At 33.9% G+C, this 25,075-nt stretch overlaps 2 protein-coding genes across 3 annotated transcripts; one reads left to right on the top strand and one right to left on the bottom strand.

The window, feature by feature from the left end:
• Positions 1–183: 183 nt before the first annotated feature.
• On the bottom strand, positions 184–22,199 carry RalGPS (Ral GEF with PH domain and SH3 binding motif). Of its 2 annotated transcripts, XM_076134575.1 has the most exons (13): positions 22,071–22,199; positions 21,554–21,630; positions 20,054–20,187; positions 19,437–19,713; positions 18,847–19,010; positions 18,608–18,750; positions 16,432–16,642; positions 15,484–15,693; positions 15,011–15,064; positions 9,957–10,094; positions 9,567–9,731; positions 7,435–7,572; positions 184–5,674 (listed from the first exon to the last, which is right to left on the bottom strand). In XM_076134575.1, the coding sequence occupies exons 2-13, from the start codon at positions 21,602–21,604 to the stop codon at positions 5,572–5,574; spliced, it is 1,788 nt and encodes a 595-aa protein (XP_075990690.1). In that variant the 5' UTR covers positions 21,605–21,630; positions 22,071–22,199; the 3' UTR covers positions 184–5,571. The 2 variants fall into 2 exon arrangements, with proteins under 2 accessions (XP_075990690.1, XP_075990691.1); XM_076134576.1 differs by lacking the exon at positions 15,011–15,064.
• A 453-nt stretch (positions 22,200–22,652) lies between these two features.
• On the top strand, positions 22,653–23,385 carry Pfdn1 (prefoldin subunit 1). The gene has a single exon (XM_076135046.1). It carries the CDS (start codon positions 22,732–22,734, stop codon positions 23,119–23,121), a length of 390 nt encoding a protein of 129 aa, XP_075991161.1. The 5' UTR covers positions 22,653–22,731; the 3' UTR covers positions 23,122–23,385.
• Positions 23,386–25,075: the final 1,690 nt, after the last annotated feature.

Raw genomic sequence — 25,075 nt, 5'->3', positions numbered from 1 at the left:
TGCGTCGCACTGCAGAACCAAACTCTCGTATACTCACGCTATGTACGTAGAGGCGCCACCCGTAGTCGCATGCAGTCCATCACGCCTTAACATTTATATGTGCTACGAAATTATCACTGTTAGCTAATGAGCAAGTACTATTGAGATCATTGAGGTCAGAAAATAAAAAGAAAAACATTTATTTTATAGGAATTTTATTGAACACAAGAGCACACGAGTGCTATAAAATACACTTAAGAGTAATGTCGTACAAAGCTTAAATATAATGATATTCGTTCCTGGACTCAAAAAAAGAATTAAGTAAACATTGTAAGATCGTTGTCAGTATTCATGTAACGGCTAATTTTGGTATTTATATTATTTACGTACGTTGGCTTAAACGTAGCAATAGTTATAAAATTGCTTTAATATTCAAAATTCAAAATAATATCAACAAAAATGATAATAACTTATAATAGACCGGCTCAAGAATAATGAAATTAACTTGGTATAGACCGTCAAGCCCTAAAAACCTGCTAGAAGTTAAAGGTAATTATGAATACCAAAATTAATCGTACTTTATACAACAAACAGAAGTACATAGTGCATGTTAAGTTATGAAGTATAAAACTTTCTACGATGGGAGTAAAAACATCAAAATCCGACAAAGTGGTTTGTTCTCTATAAATTAATAAAATTCAATTCTTCATTCCACAGACTTTACTTTCGGAAAATTAAAAAAGTATTTTCGGAATCAGTCAAATATCATAGCCTCCCTATAATTAAGTATACTTAAACTATATTACAAAAGATAAGTTTACATAGCTTTGGTAATAGTAAGAAATATTTTATTCAGATTTGACATAAAATATTGGTTAGCGTTGTGCACAAGTAATTCATTACAGTAACCCATAATCAATGTTTATAATTCCATAGCATAGATACTTTTACAAAGATACACTAAGCAGAATATTTCAAATGGTTAACGTTTCTAATGACTTGAACGAAGATGTATATTGGCTACAAAGGTTTAGAATAGTGTAACAATAGATAACAGGAACTAAGCGTATAACAGTGAATAATTCAAGAGCCTGTATGACATTTAGATATCTGGTATTCGGTCATCGTGTTCACAGGGAGAGGACACGTGCCGTCTATATCAACGTATTCAGCACCGGTGAGCGCTACACAAACAAACCAACTGCGACTTGTGCTAAGAACATACATATATTATAACACGGAGAAACTTAACGACATGTCAAATACTAGCTATATGTCTGAGAATCTCTATTGCCACTACTCACAATCCACACTAGACTAACAAACTCTAGGTATACCTACCTAGAACTTCTTATCCTTCGCTGGTTCTACATAACTGTAAGTACTGGTTTTTATTGTTATTTGTCGAATAGTCTAACAAGATGTACAGTTGATAACATGACGTATGTTTGAAAAATATTAACACGACATTTATTTACGGCTAACGTTAACATGCTATGCACCACAATAGTGAATATATTTTCTAAAGGATTTGTAATATTTATTGAAATTAGGAACAAAATATTCATTTAACCGGTAAGAGATTCCGTAATGTAATGAGTATCTTTATCAACTACTACTATGAGTTCGGGGAGTTAAATAAATGAACTTTATAGAAAGTAAATGAAATTGTTGTCCGGGTATTGCGAGACTTCCGACTTATGGAATTAATTGTTCTGGGAATTGTGGCGGTGAGTCGATCCCTCAATTAGTCGGTACCTTCAAATATGCAGGTGAAATACGAGTGCTACGGTATAAGACAGGTACTAACACACATTATTTAATTAAAAGAGCACATATTATATTTCGGTAAAATAAAGAGAGTTCAAGCACAAGACTTTTTAAATAAACTATAATTACACAAGATTGTTGTTTGTCGCAAAATGTAATTTCACAGTAAACAAAATATTGTAAAATAATTTTAAAGGCACGTAATAATAACGGCAACATTCGCCAAATCTTAATAACGTAGCCTGAACACTAGGAGCGGTAACAATCAATGTTTAAAATTGGATATTTCAGATTCACGGAACTACATGTAAAAATGGAATTGCAAGAACTCGGTTACCGGTTTGAGTAATAACGCGAGTAAACAAACGAAATGATGAAGGTAATCCATATCAGTTTACGACATTCGGTCTAATGATAAATGATTGATGACTAGGTTTCGGTAGGCCTGAGTCGCATATCGCTCATTTGGAGCGACAGTGACGTATCTGTAAAAAAATGCAAAACTGATCTAAGTATACCAAATTGATCCCCATAGTCATAGACAGACTATGGGGATCATTTTGGTATACTTAGGTCAGTTTTGCATTTTTTTGCAGATACGTCACTGTCGCTCCAAATGAGCGATATATTGCTACAAATGTGAGTAAAGATTAGAAAAATATATTTAAGTACTGGAGATACAAAATGACTACCAGGTGAAATTGCTTTAAAATATATTACGAGCTAATAAAATGGACTTACGACTACAGATTGGTCAAAACATATGCCGCTAACTGAGATTCCTCTGATCAGATAGATAAGAATTTTCTTAAACATTTAAGGTTTTATATTCATACCGCGCGAAAATTTGTCACATCAAGTAAAATAGTTAAGCTTTCCTATATAACGTGAGTACAAAGATAGGCACCTTTTTAAAAATAGATTATAGAATTAGGCTCTTAGTGAGTACGCACATACGATCACTACACACCAGTGTCGTATTGAAATATGCTAAACGTTACGTAGCAAATAGGACAGAAAGCCACTGCACGTAGTGCCGCGTAGACGATTTCGTAGCAGTCGTGAACTTGTGAACATTACTATTAGTTGTAACTTTATCCACAAAACACTAACATTATTACTTTAAATAACGACCATATTAGTTTAACTTGTTATATTTATCTTTAAGTTTACATTTTGTATATTTCAACATGCAGAATAAAGTGCGCAATTTTGTGTTAAAAAGATCGCGAAACAATCAAGTTAGTATCACCCTAAATCTGATAGAGATTATATAAGAGATTTTCTGTGTACATTACATATTTGTGTTCATTAAATACTGTTTTTCAAGATACGTGCGTAAAGATATTCTAGTGTAATCGTATTTGATAATAATGGCACATTTGTTATGTACCTAATATTTAACTATTTGCAATATAATGTTGATTTTTATAATAAAATAATGTTTGTGTAAATTAATTATTTAGATATAACTGTGTTTTTAAATACATTTTTTGTAAGTTTGTAATGTACGCGAGCACCTATACATTCAAAGCATTTATATAATCGTCTCAACAAAATATTAAAGTTGTCAACTTTTGATATTAAGTGATATTTATTACTAACGTATACTTAACTATACTCCCACCCACTGTATCTAATAGAGTGTAGCTATCGTAATACACCTAATAACCTACTACATTTATAGCACCAAGCTAAAAATAACATTTCTTTGTGAATGCAGAAATCAGATGAAGTTAGCACTTTCTTATATAAGTTTTCTTTTTACAATAACAATTTTGCCAAATCATTAACTCAAGTACTAACCCGTAACTTGATCTAATCATTTTATGACATTGAAACATTTGACTACAACAGTTTTAAAAAAGTCGATGTTAATTTAGTGGCCGAATGTACCTAGAACTAGGTAAAAATTTCGAATCAATAGGTTTGAGCAACACGATTGAGTGAGCACAAGAAAATGTCAATAGTTGGTGAAACTTCAATTTACCAGCTAATGCGTACAATGCTACCTAAATGAAGTGTTGCATGCGTGTGAAGCTATATTTAATGAGCCACAGCAGCGCTGCTGTCGCTTTGTACGAACGACAAAGTTCCACGTCAGATAACTGTCCTAAATCGAGCGTGTCATCTCACAAAACAGTCATCGAAGCAAATGCACGTCAGCTCTAGCTCGAGCTCCGGCGCTGGCAAGATATAAATTATTCCTTAATACGACTATTAAAGTGGCAAGTGGCTATAAGCAACAATTTCATACTAATTTGTTCATGATATTTGTAACATTATAATTACTATTTTAAAATTGCTTGTCAGCTTAAAAGTATTAATATTTTATAGTACATTTTTAAACTTCGTCTAAAATAGATGGTCATTTTATAGAAACAAAGAAGAATAATAATCGCGAAGAAAGCAATCTAGCTACCTAAAACTGCGTCAATTTGTCAAAACATTATCAACTAATATAACGTAAAATAAAAACATATAACTTATTGATATTTTAACTTCGAAATTTCGGTGCAGGAGTTAGCGGAGTCACGCATTATGTATGTTCGCTTGACATGTCTACCATCTTGAAAACACAACATAGTATGTTGGAGGCACGAGCCTAACAACGGTACATAATACATGACCGCGTTAACTCCCGTCACGTTTATAAAATAATCATGCGACGCGAATGATTAAAAGGTACAATATAACTTATTGAATGATGATATGTTTTTTAAAACGAATCCGAGTATTCCTACAAAGTGGTCGGATAGCACAATTTGTATTTAACACACACCTACTAACATCTGATATATACTATTGCGTGTACGGATAACATCGAGATATAACAGCAAATATTTCTATTATTATATCAATAATTCCAGAGTATATACTACGTTTATTACAGAAAAACTAAACTCCTATTTAAGTTGTTCGGAATTTCAATATTCGCATTCTGACTAAATAGGGATGGATACATTTTATATTAAGTTTACGCGTACAGAGACGTTAATATCCGCGGGGTATTGAGAAAACTATATCTTGACATATAGTTAGTGATAGCTATTATCTCTTTAAAGTCCCATCGATGCTACATAAATTTATAAATCAATGCCAAAGTTCTATGGAATGCAGTGAGGCTTAATTACATACAGCCTAAAGCTATGGAACTCTACGTTTTTTAATGAGGCCTGACCTGCAACTATAACTATACGATTTATTTACGGTTGAGATAGTATTGTTGTCTACAGTAAGTGTAGCGACGTCGCGGCAAGTCGGCCCTAAGTGTAAGTTTACAAACATACTACTGTTTATGCCGATTCCTCTTTGTGTACTGCAGTGGACATACAATTTTATATACGCATAATGATTTTCTATTAAGTTACTAACAAATCAGAACACTTTCAATAACAGTTTCAAAAAATTTCATCGTTTTGCATGAATACATTCTATTTAATTTCGTGTCAAAAGTTATATAATTTATCGGCTTTGTATTAAATCTAACGACGATATTTTAAACCGGATTAATCGATAGATCGACATTGTAAAGGTCTAACACCCTATAATTGCTAGTCGTTATGATAATGACTTCGATTAGTACATTATGTCCACTACCGTACGCCTATAACGCAACATAAAAATCGTAGGCTATAACACCTAAAAGAACAAGACAACACATGACTTCATTATAAACATAAAACTAAAACTTGCTAATTAAAAATATTTGTTCATGAAAAGCGTTACTTACATAGTATTATAATGAGACGTCGACGAAATTCGCTATTTCCTGTATCTGCACGTGTTTCTTGGTACGATGGCTGCGCCGCACTGATCAGCTCACTCGAACGACATGAGATTAGCCGGCAGAGGCTTCACTATCTTATTCGTGACTTCTTCTATCACCTTTACCCACATCTTCGCCGCTGTCTCCGATACGGTCCTGCGACAAACATTATAATGAAACAAATTGTAGCAAATAATAAGCAATGCGCGTGAGTCTCTGAATTGGCGTCTGTATATTATCACCCTTAGATGGAAATAATAACAACGATTCATTGCTCTTTCAAATAAGTTAAATGTAGAGCCTTGCAATTTTTCCAGACTGAAGCTAAACCTAAAAAAGGGAATTTGGTTGCCGTTAGATATCGTCTTTTTGGTGGTAGTCCACTCACTGAATGATACATTCGCTTCCATGCAATATGCATTCCATGCATAAGAGCAAATGACACACATAAGGCAGTTCTGTGTAACATAATCAATGCACATAAGGAACAAATTATAATATGAAGTTAAATGGGATATTTGTTCTCACGGCACCTTGGTATCTATCCTTTATGTTCCACTCGTACATAGAACGTGAACTTGACATCATTATTGATAACAACGGCTATAATACATTTACTTTTTATCTGGGGGCACGGCAGTGGCCAAGTCGAGCAAAAAAAAGCGGCACGGCGGTACCATCCTTTTCTCGAAGCAATTCAGGCTATTTTCGAGCCCCTATAATTTCGTTGTGGATGAAACAAGAAGCCTGAATTTTCAGCAACTAATCAGTCATTGTAAAAACACGATATAATTAAAATTTTAGTCAATTTGAACCAGTAGTTTAAGAATGACAACTTGTGATATATTATCCGTAGCCTCGAAAGACACTGTTACCGCGAACACGTACTTTTGTAATATTAGCACACTAAATCTGAATAACTCTAAAGGTAGCCCCTCGATTATATTTATCTAAGCTCTTAATACTCACTTTCAAATAAAATTTAAAAGCATTCAATTACTTTAGCAGTTGATATTGCTTGTTATTTTTTCTTTACGTTGCCGCGTTGATTTTATAACAGTTCTGCATCTATTGGGTTAATAAAATCTGCTATCGTAGCCCAATCAATTACGTTTATTTGCGAATGTAATTGAAGCACCGGCAACCGTCAGGCGTTAATGAAAAGGTTTTACTAAAGCAAATATTTTCCAATAAATACCGGCTGGAAATGAAATCTGATTATCAGTACCGGGTATTGACACATAACACGCATAACGGTTTAAATAATTCGTGGTAAACGCATTTCAACCGTATTTATAAAATTAGGTTACAATTAAATCAGTAGCATCAATTAGCGGTTATGGCATGTTAAACTGGCTTTTATATTTTAAAATAACCTACATTCGGTGAATACTAGTTCAGAGGTAGCAAACTTAATAATAACATAATAAATTCATACGGCAACAGTCTGTGACAGCTTCATCTGCAAAGTGCCGAGGTAAACATAGACGGTGTCAACGTCAACTAATAGAGATGACCTTTGCAGTCGTCGCGTAGAACCAATGTTGCAATTCCCTAATCTGATTAAACTTGTATATAAATCTGTTGTATTTACAGACACGTACATGTGTTCATTTATAACGGATAAGGGTGAATTATTCCGTTGTTTGACGTTGTTTCCGATGAAAGGCTAATGGCAAGGGAACACTTCACTGTAACATTATTTTATACGACAAGGTTTTACCGGAACAACCAGTCTCGTTTTTAAAAGCATTTCTTGTAGCTAGAAAATATTTGTACAATAAACATTTCGAACAAGACCCAGTCAAGAACTTCGAAAACGGCAACACGGGAGGCAACACTTTGAAACCTGTTATGATAGGAACAGACTATAACAAAAGTAATAGACAAATATAAACTATAAAACGATAACTTACTTGAACTTGTATAGGGTCCCGGTGTGATGGTTCATGAGCTGGAACGCGTCCGCGCTGTCGCCGTCCACTATCTTCGCGAACCATCCCTCCAGAGACAGCATCTTGCAACGCTCATCACGGAAATCACTCCGGCTTGTCCTATCACAATATAGCCGTAATTAGTCAATGATAACATAAAAATTTGCATTGCAGCATTTGGAGATTGGAACTCGTGTTTTATATTTAAACCCTTTTTACGGCACTGGATAGATAGTCATTTAGTCACATTGCAATAAACACACATTGCGCTTTCGTTATTTCGATTCACAAAACAGGTAAGTCTCTACACCTATGTACAAATACCTAGCACGTTCCTAACCTACGAGATGCCCCAGAGATTTCCCCAACATAACTTCACATTTCACTATACCGGAAATTAAACCTGGAGTCGCGAGAACCGACACGGCGACCTCTCGGACCCTCGAGACACTTCATTTCAGTTGGTAACAAACATAAATTCCTACTACAGACTAGTCTCTAGATAAAACAAGTTCTCACGTCGTTTCATCTAGAAAGTAATTAGTCGACGAGGCTGGCCAGCTGTAATCAGCCTTGATTGCTAATAGTAGATAGCTACTGTATATCTACGCTGTACAATCTAACGAATCGATCATGTTGACTTGCGGTCGCTACAAAGTATACATACTACAGTAGTGTGTAATGTTGTGTCATTTAAGCGTAATGCTATGTATTCTTTATCTATCAGAAGGTTTTTTAATCTAAATAGAACGAAACCTCCAGGTGGTGTAAAATACTAATTTCACAAAATTAACATGTTACGTGTATGAAAACGGTTTCATAACTAATGTTTTAAACAGCTTACGAAAGTGAACTTTAACATCTAGAAATTGCGCATGAAATTTTCAACACAAGTGTAGGTAAAATGTATCCACGTGTACAAACGTTTCCTAGAAATTAACCTTTGAGTTTCAAAGTAATATCATGCACCTCGAATATCTCGGAACACAGTATCTTCCTAGTGAATTTCTGTGTAAATACCTTAACATAAAGCTTGTTATTCGCAGAAACAATACCTGTTTTTGCGTTAATATCAAATATAACACACTCTATTGGGCTTCTATTTACCGTTCATCTGTGAAATTACCTACGTCCGGCTATAATAATGAGACGACATGATACTGTGTTTATTTTAATAAAAACGCAACATGATTGCTACAGTAGTCGGATCAAAAGCCCATACAGAAAAATATTTAAAATCGATAGAAAGGACGAGTTTAAGTACTTTAAAAATGCTTTGTGGTTTAAATATTTAGTTATGTCAGACGATTTAAAGACATTATTTTACAACCGCTACTATTTCACTCCCAATCAAAGTTGAATGAAACATATTAGATATTTTTAAATGTTAGTAGCAAATAGTTTCAAAGTCTTTTCTGCGACAATAACCTCTCATAGCATTGAAGCCTCAAACTTTACTAACGGAACCAGGTTGAATAAATATAGACACAGTTGCCATCCCCGTTGGGAAGCGGAGACGACGTTATTCAAAACAATAGTGGGAATAAATATAGATAGTCGGGAATAAAGTTTTCCTGCCTAAGTTTCCGATGCCACGACCAATACTTAACCACAGTTTATAGCCCCGTTATTGACAGTCGCAAAACACAGTTCGTGCTAAAATCGAACTAGTCCTCGGTTAATGTCAAACTTTGAACTAGACCACTAACTCAGTTGGAGAGCCCGTGTGGCGTGTCCCAAACTTATTGTTTGACAACTCTAAATATTGCTGAGTAGTGAAAGTTTAACGCGATCTTTGCCCGTGTTTATGCACGTTATTTAAATGCATTAGATAGTTGTGATTCCGGGTTCTTAAAAGATCACTGTGCCAACTTTGTTGAGATATCTTTTAAACAATATTGACTTTACGTTGCTAGAAGTAAGATTTACAAAACATAAAACCTGCTTACATAAAATGCGCCCCATTTCTAGCAGAAAATGTCTCAATATTCAAAATCGAATACGAATATCAATCACATAAATCTAAGCTGTATCTTTCTATCTGACTACGTTGACTTTGAAACTCAATAGGCAGGGGACAGACATGTAAAACGGTAACACAAAGTAAAACTTACCCTTTGAAGGATTTCGAAGCGTAAAATACGAGAATATTTCCAGAAATCTGCAACCAATAGCGCTGCCATGACGAGAGTGATATTTTTCTTCCATCTTTTAGTATCGTTTTTCTTCGCACAAATCCTTGGAAATCGCAGTGAATAACTTCTGTTTTAGAGAGGTCACTAAAAAGAAAACAGTAAGTAAATGGGCGAGCAAAGAGTACGAACAAAAAATGTCTAACTTCAGCTAACCGCATAGAAGAGAGGAAGCTCGAATGGAAATAGACATCACTTCCCTCGTTCTATTATGGTGTTGATAGTCATTTCCTAGATCCGGTACAACTAGTCCCGAGCGTGAAACGAAATTAAACGATTTCCTTTTAATCTGAAGCTAGTAAGTTGCAATACCTGTGGGGCAGGGACCGTGACATTTTGCTCCCGGATACTGAGCTGGGCGACTCCAGCAACGTGTCGTCGAGCAGATTAACCGACCCAGCGGGCGTCTTGTCCTCCACTTTGTCATCATTATGACTTTTGCCGAATATACTGAAAGACAACCAACATATTGTCATCTGGACTCACCAAATACAACTCAAATTACAAAAAAACGTAATGCAACTAATTTTCAAGCGTTTTAAGTATATTTTACGTTTTTAACAAATAAAGTTCCTTGTATAAAATATGAAAGCAGTAATTATTTTCACAATTTTTTTTATTACAAGGGAAGTAATTTATTTGTTTTATTCCAGTCTTTAAATAAACATAAATACTATACGAAGGTTATATTATGGTTATACCTACTTCAGAAGGGTGGTTTTGTCCTAAGGCCATCTAAATTAGGAATGGTATTTCATCTAAAATGGGTTTTATTATTAAATTTCATTAACTAATTGAGGCAGTTCGCCAGCAAAAGATATCATATGATGCCTAAATATATATATATATATAGATATACATACAAATAGAAATAAGATATATATTATAATTAAGTATCATAAGGAAAATAAATCATGGAGAATGGGCAAGTTTCTATATAAAACAGTAAAAAATGTTAAGGTAATTTGCGATTCCTTGTGAATTTTCAAACAACAAAGTTTTAATTTAGGTTTAAGTTTGCAATGTTCAAAACTTTTTACAATAGATGTGTGTTTCAGACGGTTCATTTCACGTAAAACCTTTGAAACTTCACGCTACTTTGTTAACAAAGCAAGTATATTGTAATCTTTACTTTACTCCACGAACCATTATGAGCAAGTAAGAACATAATAAAGTATTAAACAGAGTGCTAAATATACTTTTTTTTAAAGCAAAGCAGGAACGATTTGCCAGAAACAAATGTCTTTTTTCTCCAATTCCGTATATCCTTCTTATTTAATCGTCAAATTATGTCATGTCAATGGACCAAGGCACGCCTAAATTGACTTGACCAGATATCAAAACCAAATAAACTTTTATGTAAATTAGATCATGGAGCACTATATTATAAAGAAAAATATTTATTCTTGCTCTCAGTTGAAACAATTCCATTTAAATAAGGTTGGAAAGCAAGCAAGAGTAGAAATAGATTGCCCATTCTCGAAAATAAATCTAAGTTAAAGTCTACTCCGTATTTGCATCTACAACTTCACGGAGACTAAGAATAACTACTTCTATTCAATCGACGATCGCTTCGGACGTTCCAACGAGAAACTAATTTCGTAGAGCACAATAACCTGAGCTCGATGAAGTGTATTGTGTCTGTAGATATTTTAAAAAGTAGATACTGTATAGAAAAAAAGATTGAATACAGAAGCACAAATAAATAGATTGAAATTGCTTTAGTGTTACATATAGCTAACACATGAAGTACACATAGCAAGTGAGAAGTGTCATACAACAAAATAAGCTATATCATGCAAGCTAAAATAATTATAATTACAGAATATTTCTGCCGGCATCCAACAGACATAATCATCTTTACAATAACATAATATTATCATATTCTTTAATGTCAATAAGTCTATTATATTTTATTAAGTGCTCGTCGAGTGTTTTATACGCAGCAATGTGATATTTACACATAGTTCGATGACTACTTGTGAACGGACGATTTTATCGTAAGTCTTATCTATTGATGGGTAAAATGTAGAATTTAATACACATTGACAATACCGCATAGATTAATGACATGTAGATTATTTATAAATCAACGCTTTAACATTTTAGCTATTTTATAATTAAAAAAAGCTTCTACTCTTTTGAGAAATATACAGTGCGTTACATAGGACTGATTTACGTTTACTTATAAAAACATATGTGTAACAAACTTAAGTATGTATCTGGTTTTGGTATAAAATATTAAAACAATAAAATCAAACTGTATTGAAATATTGCTCATCATTTACATTGGTTTTGGTAATGGAGACTTAATAATATAAACTCATCTGCAAAGCGATTAGAACTAGGTATCTCTTTTAACGTTTTGTTAACTCGGAAATCTGATAACTAAAGATAAATTTCGTTTTAAAATGTACGATCTGTTCCAAAGTAGTTGTAGAGTTCTTCAAAATAACGTTAGTCATCGATGGTGACGTCACGCACGGGTTATCTTGCTTACTGAAGTATGTAGTACGAAAACGATTACAATGAAATGCAACTTTATTATTATACAAAGATAATTTTCCGGGTCAAAGAGAAATAAAATTGCGATTTTAGTTACACAAATTAAATTACCAGTTAAACTGAAACATGTTTTCTGATTCTAATAACAAGGAAACGTAAAGATGCTGCCCATTTTTTCATCTCTTTATGAAATACCAGCAAGTACTAACTAGTACCAGTACCACTATTTTCTTATATGAATATTTGTTGTAATTATTTACATTTATCAAATACAAGCGAACTGACCCGACCTTGTCCGGGTTTAGTACAATTTTATCTTGTAGATTCCATTCCTCAAGGAATTTTGATCCCATCAATCCCATAAAAAACTTACCCCGAAAGTTCATATTGAAAAAAATATCAATTTAGTTCCGTTGTTCAAAAGTTATGCGCGTGCATACATTTCGTTGATAATTATTTTTATTTATATAGAGAGATTGAACCTTCGGTATATTCGTTTTGTTTTCTTGGAAGCTATGATTAAGCTTCTTTTTTCCTTTTTAATGTGAAAACAAACTGCATGTTTCGTTTTTGCTATGGTTATATACTTTTTTAATATTAATAGTCATTATGATTGCAGCGTTTCCCGTCACATGGAAACTAAGTACCTTTGTAATATAAGCGTAATTTTGTACAGAAAAATATCTTATAGTCAGATTTGTCGTCGAAAACGACACTAATACATTAGGTTGAAAATATACATTTTATTATAAAATCAGATGTTTTATTCTCTGAACACAAGTCATGTGTTCGGAGAATAAAACATTCATATACCTAACAACGTGCAGGATAGCTAATTCGTCTTGTATTTTTTACAAACCATATATTATACCTAAATATTCATTTTTGATAACTAGCTAACTAGCCTGATTTCGTCCGGGTGTAGTACAATTTTATCCCGTTGATCCCATTCCCGTGGCAATTTTGGTCCCATATAAGACCTTACCCCAACAGTTACAAACATATTAAAAGAAGAATTTATCCAATTTAGTTTAGTTGTTCAAAAGTTATGGGCGTACATATACATTTTAGTGATTCATTTTTACTTATATAGACTAGCGGACTAGCCCGACTTCGTCCGCGTATAGTACAGTTTTATGCCGTTGACACCATTCCCGTGGTAATTTTGGTCCTATCGATCCCATAAAAACCTTGTCCCGATAGTTACAAGCATATTTAAATTATCTATTATCCAGTTTCATTTAGTTGATCAGAAGTAATGTGCGCACACATATATTTATTTAGATACATAGATATTCCTATTTTCACAAAACATAGTTAACAGTTAGTTACACCTAAATAAATAATTGTTTCAAAAAATCACATTCCGTACAACAAGTGTGTATTAAGGCCGTTCCGTTGCCGATATCTCTACTAATAAAACATAACATGTTATACCATATCAAACGTCAAAATGACTTCTTAAATAAAGGTATCTGAAGTTGTAAAACTAGATTCTTAATAATAAGTTATTAAAGATCAGTTTAGCGTGCGTTTTATCCAAAACTTGTGGCGTTTACGTCTGTAACTTTGCAGGTCCGTTTAGTTCATTCCTTTCATATCCAATTAGAATAGTGCCCAAGATGCTCTCTTGTGAATATGTTAGTCTCAAAACCGAAGTGACGAGTGCAATACTAAATCTATGTAACCTAATCTTAATGCACAGTTCTCTATAGTTCTAGAACTATTCGTTTTAATACAGTGTCATCATTTAAGGGTCGACGGTAGATATTTAAAGACAAACGTAATAAATCGTTATACGTAGGTATTTAAATTATAAGGATTTATTATTTATAGGGAAAGCAAAGATTCTTTGAATTGCTTTGTCTGTAGTTCTTAAAACTGCTTTACAGAGCAACTTTATACTATTTAAAAGTAACTATGTTTGTCATAAATACCACATCAAATGGATTGGCGAAAGACAATAATTTTGAAACCTTAATTGAACAGGCATCAAAATATCGATATCATAAGGAAGCGTGTCGATTCTTAATGATTCCACACTGTATAAAACGACGTAATTGTTCCTATACATTTATTCTTAATCAGTGCTTTTTCTATGTGCTTATGGCACCTATCCTATGACCTATCCTAGTCACTGTCTATCAGCTCGATTTACTACAGATACCAAAAACTGATTTATTTATTAAAAAAAAAACATTTTAACTCGTCATTAAACTTAGGACATATTACTTAATGGTATTATAATAGATACATTATAGATACTTGGAATTCAAAAGTTGTAAAAAACATAAATGCTTTTGATAAAACATCGATATAACATTTACAATTTAATCATTTCCTTTTAAAATCTGTATAGGTACTAATTGATAGTCATAATGATAAAATAATATCTCAAATAAACACTGGCAACTTCTCTTTAGAGTAAATCACATGAACACACAGCAGCACTCCGAACAAACGTGAGCACAGGTTAGACAAATGTTGTCTTTCACACAGAAGTTGGGCTCTGATACACCGCCCAAGTAATTGGTTCAAACATTTACGTACTCTTGCAATTATTATTCCAAATATCGATAATTATATCAGTTTAACTCTGCGCGTAACTTTCTTTAATATGTAACATACGTTTAATATAAACTGAATAAAAAATAAAATAATCCTTTTAATTTTTAACGCCCGATGTCGGACTTTGAGCTAGACAAACACAAGAAAATACGAACATAAAACATGCGCTTAATTAAATTACTGGTTATTTCTACACTCATTGTAATAAAATATAAATATCATATAGGTACAATCGTTGTCTACATAACATTACAACGCAAGCCTTCGTGTCCATTAACTAGGAAAAGACTCACCCCATACCAAAATTGACCTTGTGAAAATTTCTTGGCAAGCTCGCACTACGAAACCTATGTACCGATCGCAGGAAGAAAAATACATTGTACATAATTAAAGATTTATAGAAAAACATGATTATGTCTCAGGAATTTAGTTGTCCGTCGCCTTATAATTTTGTGTTTTACATAATTTTGTGCCAATGGTATATTGATCCGGGAGAATTTTCGTAAAACATGTAAATCAGAAATAATGAATTGAAAGTGTAGAAAGTAATTATTAGAAATGAAAATGATTACTGAAAAATTTATACAATAGAAAATTCCTCGAAATTGAATCACCGAAATGGAATAATTGACAGTTGAGTGACGACGCATAAATGTTTCAGTAATGATAAGTTAAAAACAGTTCTCTACTTGGTAGCATGAGTGTTAATCTGGAATTATGAGATATCAGACGACACAAACTGGTGTTACAAGAGTGTATTACTTACTTGGATCCGAGCGAGCGGCATTTTCGGTGAGTGGGTATGAACTTGCCTTGATGGCATGTTCCCTGCAGACGAAGCGAGCCGGAGCCCAGCTTGTGGGACGGCGAGATACTCGACGTGTTAGATGCAATCTGAGTTATCACTTCCTTAACTGACTCTTTGGATCCTGTGCAACTTCCAACTGGCGATGGAGGTTCCAGTTTTAATGACAGCCTAAAAAAATTTTGCATGTTATTACATAGAAATGTAAAGTTTGTAAGCATCAAAGAGTGAAGATAGCATAGAGGTCATGATAGAACTAAATTGAAAGGATAAGTATAAAAAGTAGAAAAGTGGTTTGAATGAAATATTGTCCTGTATTGTTTTGGTCGACACCACACTTTTTCTTGTACTCTGCGTAATCCCAACCTGTGTTAGAAAGCAGTTTAATAAACTGTAGATTAGTGTAGATAAACTTATGATAAAAGCGTTAAAATTTGCTCCACTACATAATTTCAGTATCATATTGGTTTGTTTCTTTATCGTAAGGGAATCTCTTTACATCGCTCTTTAATAGGAATGTGTAATGAAGTAATAGGAAACCAAAGACGTGCTACTTGAATGTGTAATCAGTGTTATCACGTTTGTTTATCTATTTATTTTACTATTGCTCTATTCACTGCTTCTAAGCAGCACGTTAACTATATGGAGACTGTACTGATGGTATAAAAAACCTGCCAAGTGCGAGTTGGACTCGCACACGAAGAGTTCTTTACCAAAGAAACGAAATACACGTTTATTAGATTATGGGGAACTCATAATTCATAATTTGAGAAAATATTAGCTCCATAGCATTAAGGGATACCGCCTGGTGACAGACGGATAGACAGACAGTGGATGCTTAGTAATCGGGTTGCGCTTTTACCCTTTGGATACGGAATCCTTAAAAAGTAAAACGTAATCAATACTAACTTATAATGATCTTCTACGAGAAACTTCTGCAGCTCCTCGATGTACCGCACACTGTTCAGATAGTCGGCCACGTGGGGCAGCGGAGCGATGTCGTATTCAGACGTTTGGTACTTCTCCAGCGCTTTCAGGACCACGGCCATCTTCGCGATACGGTGGGGAGAGCCCGCGGGGTGTGCTATGTCTATGTACACCAGGTCCGTCAAGAAAATACCTGTTGAACAAACATAAGTTAAGTATATATTATATATCCGTTATACCCGAAAATGCAGGCAGAGCCGCATGAAATATAACCAAATCACGCCATTAAAGATGTTAATCCCCTGTAGTTGGGGGCGAGCCTATTGCCATATACACGGGCAAGAAATATTCCATGATCAATTAGAAAAAAAATAAACAATAGTACTTTCCCGACTCTCTTTTTTTACTTGGCTAATGCATCAAGCATACACCTGCAGTAACCTGCACTCAGGGTGGAGTGCAGGGTTATGTGGGACTCACCCGCCAGAAGGACGAGCATAACTTCGCCCGACCCTAGGAATCGAACCCCAAAACATAGAGTTCAACAGTCACACTATCGACCGCGCCAAAGCAGCGGCCAGAATTGTAACATTGAGACGATTAAGTAAAAATACTCTGTAATAGTTCAGAGCAGTTGAGTGTAATACTACTAGGAACATAGATTGCCTAACCAACCACCTTTATAAACGACAACAAAGTAAACAGAGCGACTATACACAAGAACATCTAGACAACTCGACATTGATAGATTGTTACCCTCTTATTCATAAACACACTATAAACCTATTTTAGTCAAAAAAACTACTATAATATGTTTTCTCTCTTTCATTTCACTAAGGAGTGAAAGAAAACTCTTTATAAGCCTTTCATAACTTCATATATTTTTATGAATAAGAGGGTTAAACTATAATTTCCATTGCCTTTACATAAACCAATAGCTGCTAAGGTGTATCAATACTCTCGAATACACTAGTTAAAGCTTACACCTAGAGAATTGCAACCGATAGTATTACAAGTACGCCTTAGAGGCTCTGGTTTACGGCTCAGTAGAGGCATTATGTTAGCTGCATCGAGCCTACCGAGAACGTTATGCACACGACACTACACAGCCATTGATTCATTACAGTTCCGTAAACAAAGGATCGTCTGGCCGGCCCGCCCCTTTCACTCAGTCATGTGTCCACTCGTCTTTATGCCTCGTTACCATCAAAACATTGTAAAAGAACCTCAACAAATGCAGGCAGTGTCAATATACTTTTCCAGATTATCATTGATGTGTTGTCTCATATAATTTACTACCTGACCGGCGCAACTTCACTTACGTTCACATAAGAGAGAATGGGTCATAATTTTCCAGATTTTTGTCACATTCTTTACTGGTATTCTGATCCTATTGGTCGTAGCGTGATGATATATAGCCTATAGCCTTCCTCAATAAATAGGCTATCCAATAGTAAAAGAATCCTTCAATTCGCACCAGTATTTTCATTAGATTAGCGCGTTCAAATAAACAAACTCTTCAGCTTTATAATATTAGTATAAATGCAACCAAAAAGTTATAGGCAGTGGCTGGTCTTCTTTCTTACTGTATGGTTAGTGGTCAAATTAGTGTAGTTATTCAAGCCGCCCGACAGTAGACGTGGCTTAACGATTGTTATAATAATAGACAGCAAGAGGGATAGACTAGTTACGTGTCTTCCGAAGCACGGAGACGCCCAGTTCAAATACCACTATGCGGTTACCCATTTCCCGTTATAAAACAGTAGAACTTCTACATAAATAAATCTGATTTGCCTATCATTATTGTTGGTTACCATGCCGCACCGTTTCATGCCGCCTTGTATGAAAATTGTAAAATGGCGTTATTTACCGCATCTGCTCATAGAGATAATCTTTACCTCCGTACCAAAAAATAAATTGAATACAAAGCACTCATCTAGCCAATGCTATAACATAATACTTGGTTTTTGCTTTATTCTTGAAAACTTGCAACGCAAGCGAAATTGCAAGCAGCAACTTATTATAAACGTACAACAATCCCAAAATCAATATTGACAGTCAAGTACATATAAGAATATAAGTTATATGTATATAAGTTATATACTACCGTCATCAGTTACTGGTAGTTCACATTTATCATAAACACAACAACACTCACCAAGATAAGGTATGCATGGCAAAGGAATACATTTTAAATATTCCCTCAGTGCAGTCCAGTTATCCTTCTCTCCAAACAGTTCCGCAAGCTTATCAAACTGTTGTTTGTCCTTTTTAGATAAGCATGCCCATGTTTTGGTCAGCCTGTATTGAATGAACAATAAGTTAATGATAGTTAATTATTACTACAGTATACATAATCATCTTTAATTATTCATTGGATGTCATAAATATACATACCTATAGATACTCGCACTGTGCAATGCCGAGATAACAGCAAAAAGTGAATGCAGATTGTTGAGTTCATGCAATTTTTTGCCCACTTTAATGAAATGCGCCAATATTTCCGCCCGCGCTTTTGGTGACTGTCCGTTCAATATCTCCTGCACTGTCCAAAAACTGACCTGAAAACAATAATATAAAATTTCAATTTGAGATTATAAAAGATAAAAATATTCAAATCTTGTTTTCTTGTGGTATGTTTGCTACTATTGAAAAATTCTAAGAAATAAAGGCCAGCTCATGATAAAAAAATGTGTTTACCACTCAGAAAACAGCTAAATCAGCTTGTATTTGCCAAGTAAATAGATTGAGAATATAATAATCATGTGAAGGCCAAATATTATAATACAGTCCTAGACCAACATACATTTGAAGTAAAACTTACTTAGCATATTTTATAAATTACAATACAAATTTGTGTGAATTGGTATTTAATAAGCTGCCCATTGGAAAAATATGTTAATTATAACACAGCAGGAAATCTCATTAGTAATTATTACGATGTGTATGAACCATAATAGCATTCCAGATTTATAAAACACACTTACTCTGTTAAATCTTTTAGTGAACGCCACAACATTAGGCGCTACTGTCAATTTATTCAGTTTGTTCCATCCACATGTAGTCAATTCCTCAGGCTTGATTGATTTGAAACAAGGTAAATCAAGAAGAGTGAGTTGATTGGCAATGTCTTCAGGAGTGATGCGGAGTGCTGAGCAAACTATATCATCCCATGATTGGTTGATTGAGGATGCTGGAGGCAGGCTGCTTGTTTTGTATTGGTACACAGGATCATGCTGTCTGCCATTCCCAGTTTCTCCATGCCTGTGTAAATTGAACAAATCATTATACAATTCAATCAATTTCATTGCAATACTTGAATACAATAAAACTGTGAATCATTAATATTGCTACTGGAATAAACTAGACAAATAGTTCTAGACTACAGTAACCTTGCAATGTTTATTGATATTGTCAGTTATTGTTACAGCTACAACACACTACTACAGAGTAATAATATGTCTATGCTGTGGCTATCATTCTCAACTATTTTTCTAGGTTTGAATTGAAACAGAGAACTAAAATGTTACTATTATACTTAATACTTATTATACTTAATACTTATTATACTTGACACTTATTAATCAAAATATTGATATCATACCCGTAATTATAGTAACATGCACAGTCATCTTTAGTAAAGGTCTTTTGACTGTTCAAAGGAATGTTAGATGCTTTTTTATTGCTTGGTTTGCATGGAGGTTTGTTCTCAAGTGGCCAGTTCTCTTCATCTTCATGCTGAAATACAGTACTAAATTATAATATAGATAACTACCTAAACTACATAAGAATACAGCAACACTATGAATTGATAGTGCACAATGACATATACAGACACAAGTACCTATATTCAATGTCTTATGTGATACCCCACAGGTAACTAGGTACTTAGTAGGCTTTATAAGACATCCAACAATATCTATCAGACAAAAAACAGTTGTAACGTAGATTGTAGAACCACTAACTAAAATTATTCTATCACGGAACTAAATGAAACAATAACAAGTGCAACTATCATTTCACTGTGATGTAGTTACAATGATAATGCAAACTTATGTACACTTTTTTATACAAATATACAAGTATAACACCAAATGTTGCTAATGAAGGCTATATGATTGATTTATTTAAAGTTAAAACATTTTAATTTTGAAATTCTATTCAAATTACTTATGATGTTATGGGAATGTAATCAAGCCGCATGCAAATATCTCATAGAAAGTCTCTATAGCCTTTTACTCAAATTGGGTTGTTACTATTAGACGCCTTGGAGAGCCAAGCTCTTTAAAGTGACTGTCATTTCTTCTATTAATAAATTAGTTTTTGACCATACCCAATAGCGGTTATTTTATGTTAGTAGCGTTTGAATAACCATACACAAGTAATTATTTATATGTATACACAAAAAATCTAGATTCCTGGAATAAGTTGGAAAACTTAAATAGGCATGTGGATAAAATATTTGCATTTTGCTTTGTTCAACAAATCGCAAGTGTAAGCCCAATGACATTAATATGATGATATTATGTTATGTATTATGAATTACAATACTACTGAAATGGTTTTTGTTACATTTGAACCAACTCTATGTACAAGAAAAGACTACTAGGTAAATAACATAAATTTATGTTCTGACATAAGCATTCCCATACATACTTGTTTCTATTTGAATAATTTATTTAGAAAATCAAATCTTTTAATTTGACAATCAATTCTAACACTGAATTGTTGTATTTATACAACAATTCCGTATAATTCTTTAGTCATTCAATCATCACATAGATTTTATGAAAATATTCAGCATATTGGTATACTTTTGTATCAAGATAGAATAGTATGTAATATAGTAAGCAGCTATTGTTTGCTCATCTATGATTGTTAGTATTTTTGTTATTGGCATAATAAATTCACATTTAAGAAGTATGAACATCGAATCGGGTAAGGTAAGCACTTAAAACCATTGTAAATTATAATAAAGTACAATGTACAATGAATACAATTGGAAATATAGCAAACACATTATTCAAGCACAGGCAAATAAATGAAGATAAATTATGGGTACTGAACATGAACATGAAATAAACATAAATAAGAAAAACTATACCTCAACTATCCTCAAGACAGCTAAACTATCACTCAAAATATCCCGCGGCATGTTGGCCTTACTACAGCAGGTACCTACTGTGATAAAAAATACTCATGACATATGTGTTAGGTTGATGAACACAACAATACAGTATTATAGACTCTGCAAGAATAAAAGTTTTCACAACAGTTACAATACATAGTAAGTACAAAATCAAAATCCGACATTATATACAGAAGTGTATTGTCCTCAAACAAATTTTAATATGATAACAAATTGCTGTTATATCACTAATTAATGGTTGTCGTTAATTATAGTACTATTCTATGGAGTTCTAGTAAACTATCTAATTAATCACTAATAAAGTAAACAATATAACTGAATACTTCAGCAAAACATAAGCATAAAATAAATTAAATTAGCGCCCCTTAATTCACTGTAACTCTGACCTTTAAATCATTGTATGTTTGCTTCCGTCTTCATACAAACAAAATTATGAGCTGTATATTTGGATATTAGAAATATCGATACTTACCATGGCATTTGCTGCTTTTCCTAATAATATTTATGAGCGAATAAATTATTAAAATTTGCACTTCAGATCTATGATGAAAAATAATTTTTTTTTTGCAAATTTAATAAAATGTTACAAGGGTCGAAAAAGGTTCACTGTCAACGACTTAGCTACATAGATATCTTGCCACATCAAAAATATGTTACTAGGCTTCCCTAGGTAGGTAGGCACTTAGGGCTTGGGCCGCCCCAGGCCCTAAGTGCCTACCTACCTCAAGTCTGAAGCGAGCGAAAAGCCTAACGAAGGCATCTAAGTACCTATATATATTATTTAAATAATATATCAAATTTGTTTCTCACTACGACTTATGAGTGACTGAGTAGAACATAGAATAACATTATTCTAATTCTATGTTTAACTCTCATCCCTATTCGCACGGTATTCCTTGCCTATTCATATTATAATTATTACTAGATTGTTCTTAGGTTTATGTAGGCGGTGTAGACAGATACACCAAGATTCACTCACACTTGCGTAATCATATGACTCAAAAGACTAGCTTTCAAAGCAAACAAGCTTTGACATAATTTGACTAATTTTGACATTTCTATTAAAAATTTTAACCTCATCTCGCCATTGCATTGAAGACATTTCAAGAAATCGAAAAATAAATTGTCTGAAGATGCCTAAACCACTGGATTTAGAATTGCGGAAAGCATTTATGGAATTGCAAGTCAAAATGGTTGAGACCAGTGAAAAAATTCAGAGTATTGATCTGGAAGTAGATATGACGAGGCGGGCTATGCAACATGTTGATGTCACCCGACGGGAGCTTCTTCTATTACCAGCTGACACAAAAACTTACGAAGCCATTGGCAGAACGTTCCTCTTAACGGATTTGGAGCAGATAAAAGAGAGTCTCTCGTATCGAGAAAGTAATCTTACGGAACGCATTTCGGAACTGACAAAAAATAAGGCTTATTTAGAGAAGAGTCTTAAGGAGAGTGAAGACAACATCAGAGAGATGGTGCAACAGAAGAAAGAAGAATCTGAAGGCAAAACTGATGGTTAATGGCAGTTGTTATAGTACATGCCGTTTAACTTTCTTCTTCATGTCTGAATCAACAAGGGAAGAGAAAACGGGGGAAGAGAAAAATGAAAGATGGAGGAGAAGAATGTCGTTTGAAAATACCTCAGGCATTCACTTTCCACTCCTCTCTTGTTCGTTCAGCTGTGCCGCTGTTTGCTAATAAATATAATTTGCAATCGCCTGACATGATTATTTTGCTCGTAAACATTATCAATATTTAACTCAATAAAATCTTCTTACCTATCACATTTTGTTTGTTGTGAAAACTTACCTTCCTAAAAACAAACTCCAATAGATCTGTCATGTCATCTTTACATACCAAACTACTCATCCTGGCTGATTGACCGACTGACTGTAAATCTATCTAAAAAATGAAAGTTTATATAGGAGTTCAAACATTTTTGAAACTAGAAGCATAAATATTCGAAGGTTTAAGTGTTTCTTTGAAAATCATTCCTTAGGAGTCTAAAATAGAGGATGCTAGTTTTTATTGGAGTTAATTTTTGAAGCTAGAAGTATAGAAGTTTATATTTAGATCTTGTTTTTAGAACATCATCCTCTAAGGAATTAAAATGGGAGATGAATGTTAATATAGCATTTTGTTCATTACCAAAGTTAAAAGGTGAAACTTTGTGGGTCTAAATATATGTTTTTAGAAAATCATTGTCTAGCAGGATTAAATAGTGGACCAAAGTCAACTTTAATTTTTCCTAATGTGTAGGTATGCAAGAGGAGCCACGCAGGTCCAATAGTATTTCTAGTGGATGAAAAGCATTGAATCAGTATTCCAACCTACTTGGAGTGATAGTGCCAAGAGAACAGAAACTGATGTTGGTGCACAGTGATGACAGGGGCCGAAACTGGTCAGTAAAGTCAGTAAAAGTCAGTATTTTCGGACCTGGTCAGTAAAAGTCAGTTTTTTCGAAAATCGGTCAGTATTGTCAGTATTTTTCCGAGTATTTCTTTTCTTGGTTTTTATTTTCTGTTGGCCTATCTTACATTCTCGATTTGCCCAGTGATGATATCAGAGGGCTGCTTTGGATGCTCTTTATTATGTAGATGATCTGCGTATATATTGAAGCATCACATGACTTCAATAGAATAGCAAATAAAATTTTAAATTTTTTTGAAATCAGTATTTTTAAAGTGATAATTCTTTAGCGGCACTTTTTTTTGGATGGGTAAAAACTTCTAAACTCGCGTCAGGACACGTGACCTGATCGAAAATTCGTAAGACGGAAAGTTTTTTAGAGTTTTTGGTGTTCATTGCAGTATGTAAATTTTGCATGAATGCGCACGACTCACTTGTAATATATACAATCTATCTATCTTTTGTATGGTTAGTGGTCAATCTAGTGTCAAAGTTGTTCAAGCCGACTGAAAGGCCTTTGACATGGCTTAATGAGTCTTATCTTAATCGACAACGTCCGGGACCGACTTTTTACGTACCCTCCGTGCACGGAGACACTCGGTTCAAATACCACTATGCGGTCACCCATCTATAGTATGACCGCGCAAACGGTTGCTTAACCCAGAGAGATCGTTTACCGACCGGTGAGCACAACTGGCTATGAGCGCATCGTAATACAATAACAATTACTAAAGAAATTACAGTAGAAAAAGCTTTTTAACACTATAAAAACGAGGTGCTGGTTGACTATGGGGAATCCGGGGATGGTGAAGACCAATAACCGAAAATAAGCTTCTTAACCGACTTCAAAAAAAGGATTTTGACTTCTCAATTCGACTGTATTTTTTGTTATTTCACACTATTCATCCGAAAAACGGTTTTGAAATGGTCAGTATTTGGTCAGTATTTTTGAATTTTTGGTCAGTAAAATCAGTATTTTCGACCTTGGAACTTGTTTCGGCCCCTGTGATGATTAGTTGTGATTGATTAGATTACTCTAAACAATGGGATGTTATTCCTAATATC

The sequence above is a fragment of the Anticarsia gemmatalis genome, chromosome Z (genome assembly GCF_050436995.1).
Source record: "Anticarsia gemmatalis isolate Benzon Research Colony breed Stoneville strain chromosome Z, ilAntGemm2 primary, whole genome shotgun sequence".
Taxonomy (NCBI): domain Eukaryota; kingdom Metazoa; phylum Arthropoda; class Insecta; order Lepidoptera; family Erebidae; genus Anticarsia; species Anticarsia gemmatalis.
Note: the sequence above shows the minus strand (reverse complement) of the source record. Positions and strands in the feature narration are given on the sequence as shown.

Coding starts and splice junctions, on each gene's coding strand:
- RalGPS (XM_076134575.1), bottom strand. CDS start 21,604: ATGCCGCGGGATATTTTGAGTGATAGTTTAGCTGTCTTGAGGATAGTT. Junction 19,011..19,436: donor TCACTAAAAGATTTAACAGA/GTAAGTGTGTTT, acceptor TATTGTTTTCAG/GTCAGTTTTTGGACAGTGCA. Junction 15,065..15,483: donor TGCCGCTCGCTCGGATCCAA/GTAAGTAATACA, acceptor ATCGGTACATAG/GTTTCGTAGTGCGAGCTTGC.
- Pfdn1 (XM_076135046.1), top strand. CDS start 22,732: ATGCCTAAACCACTGGATTTAGAATTGCGGAAAGCATTTATGGAATTG.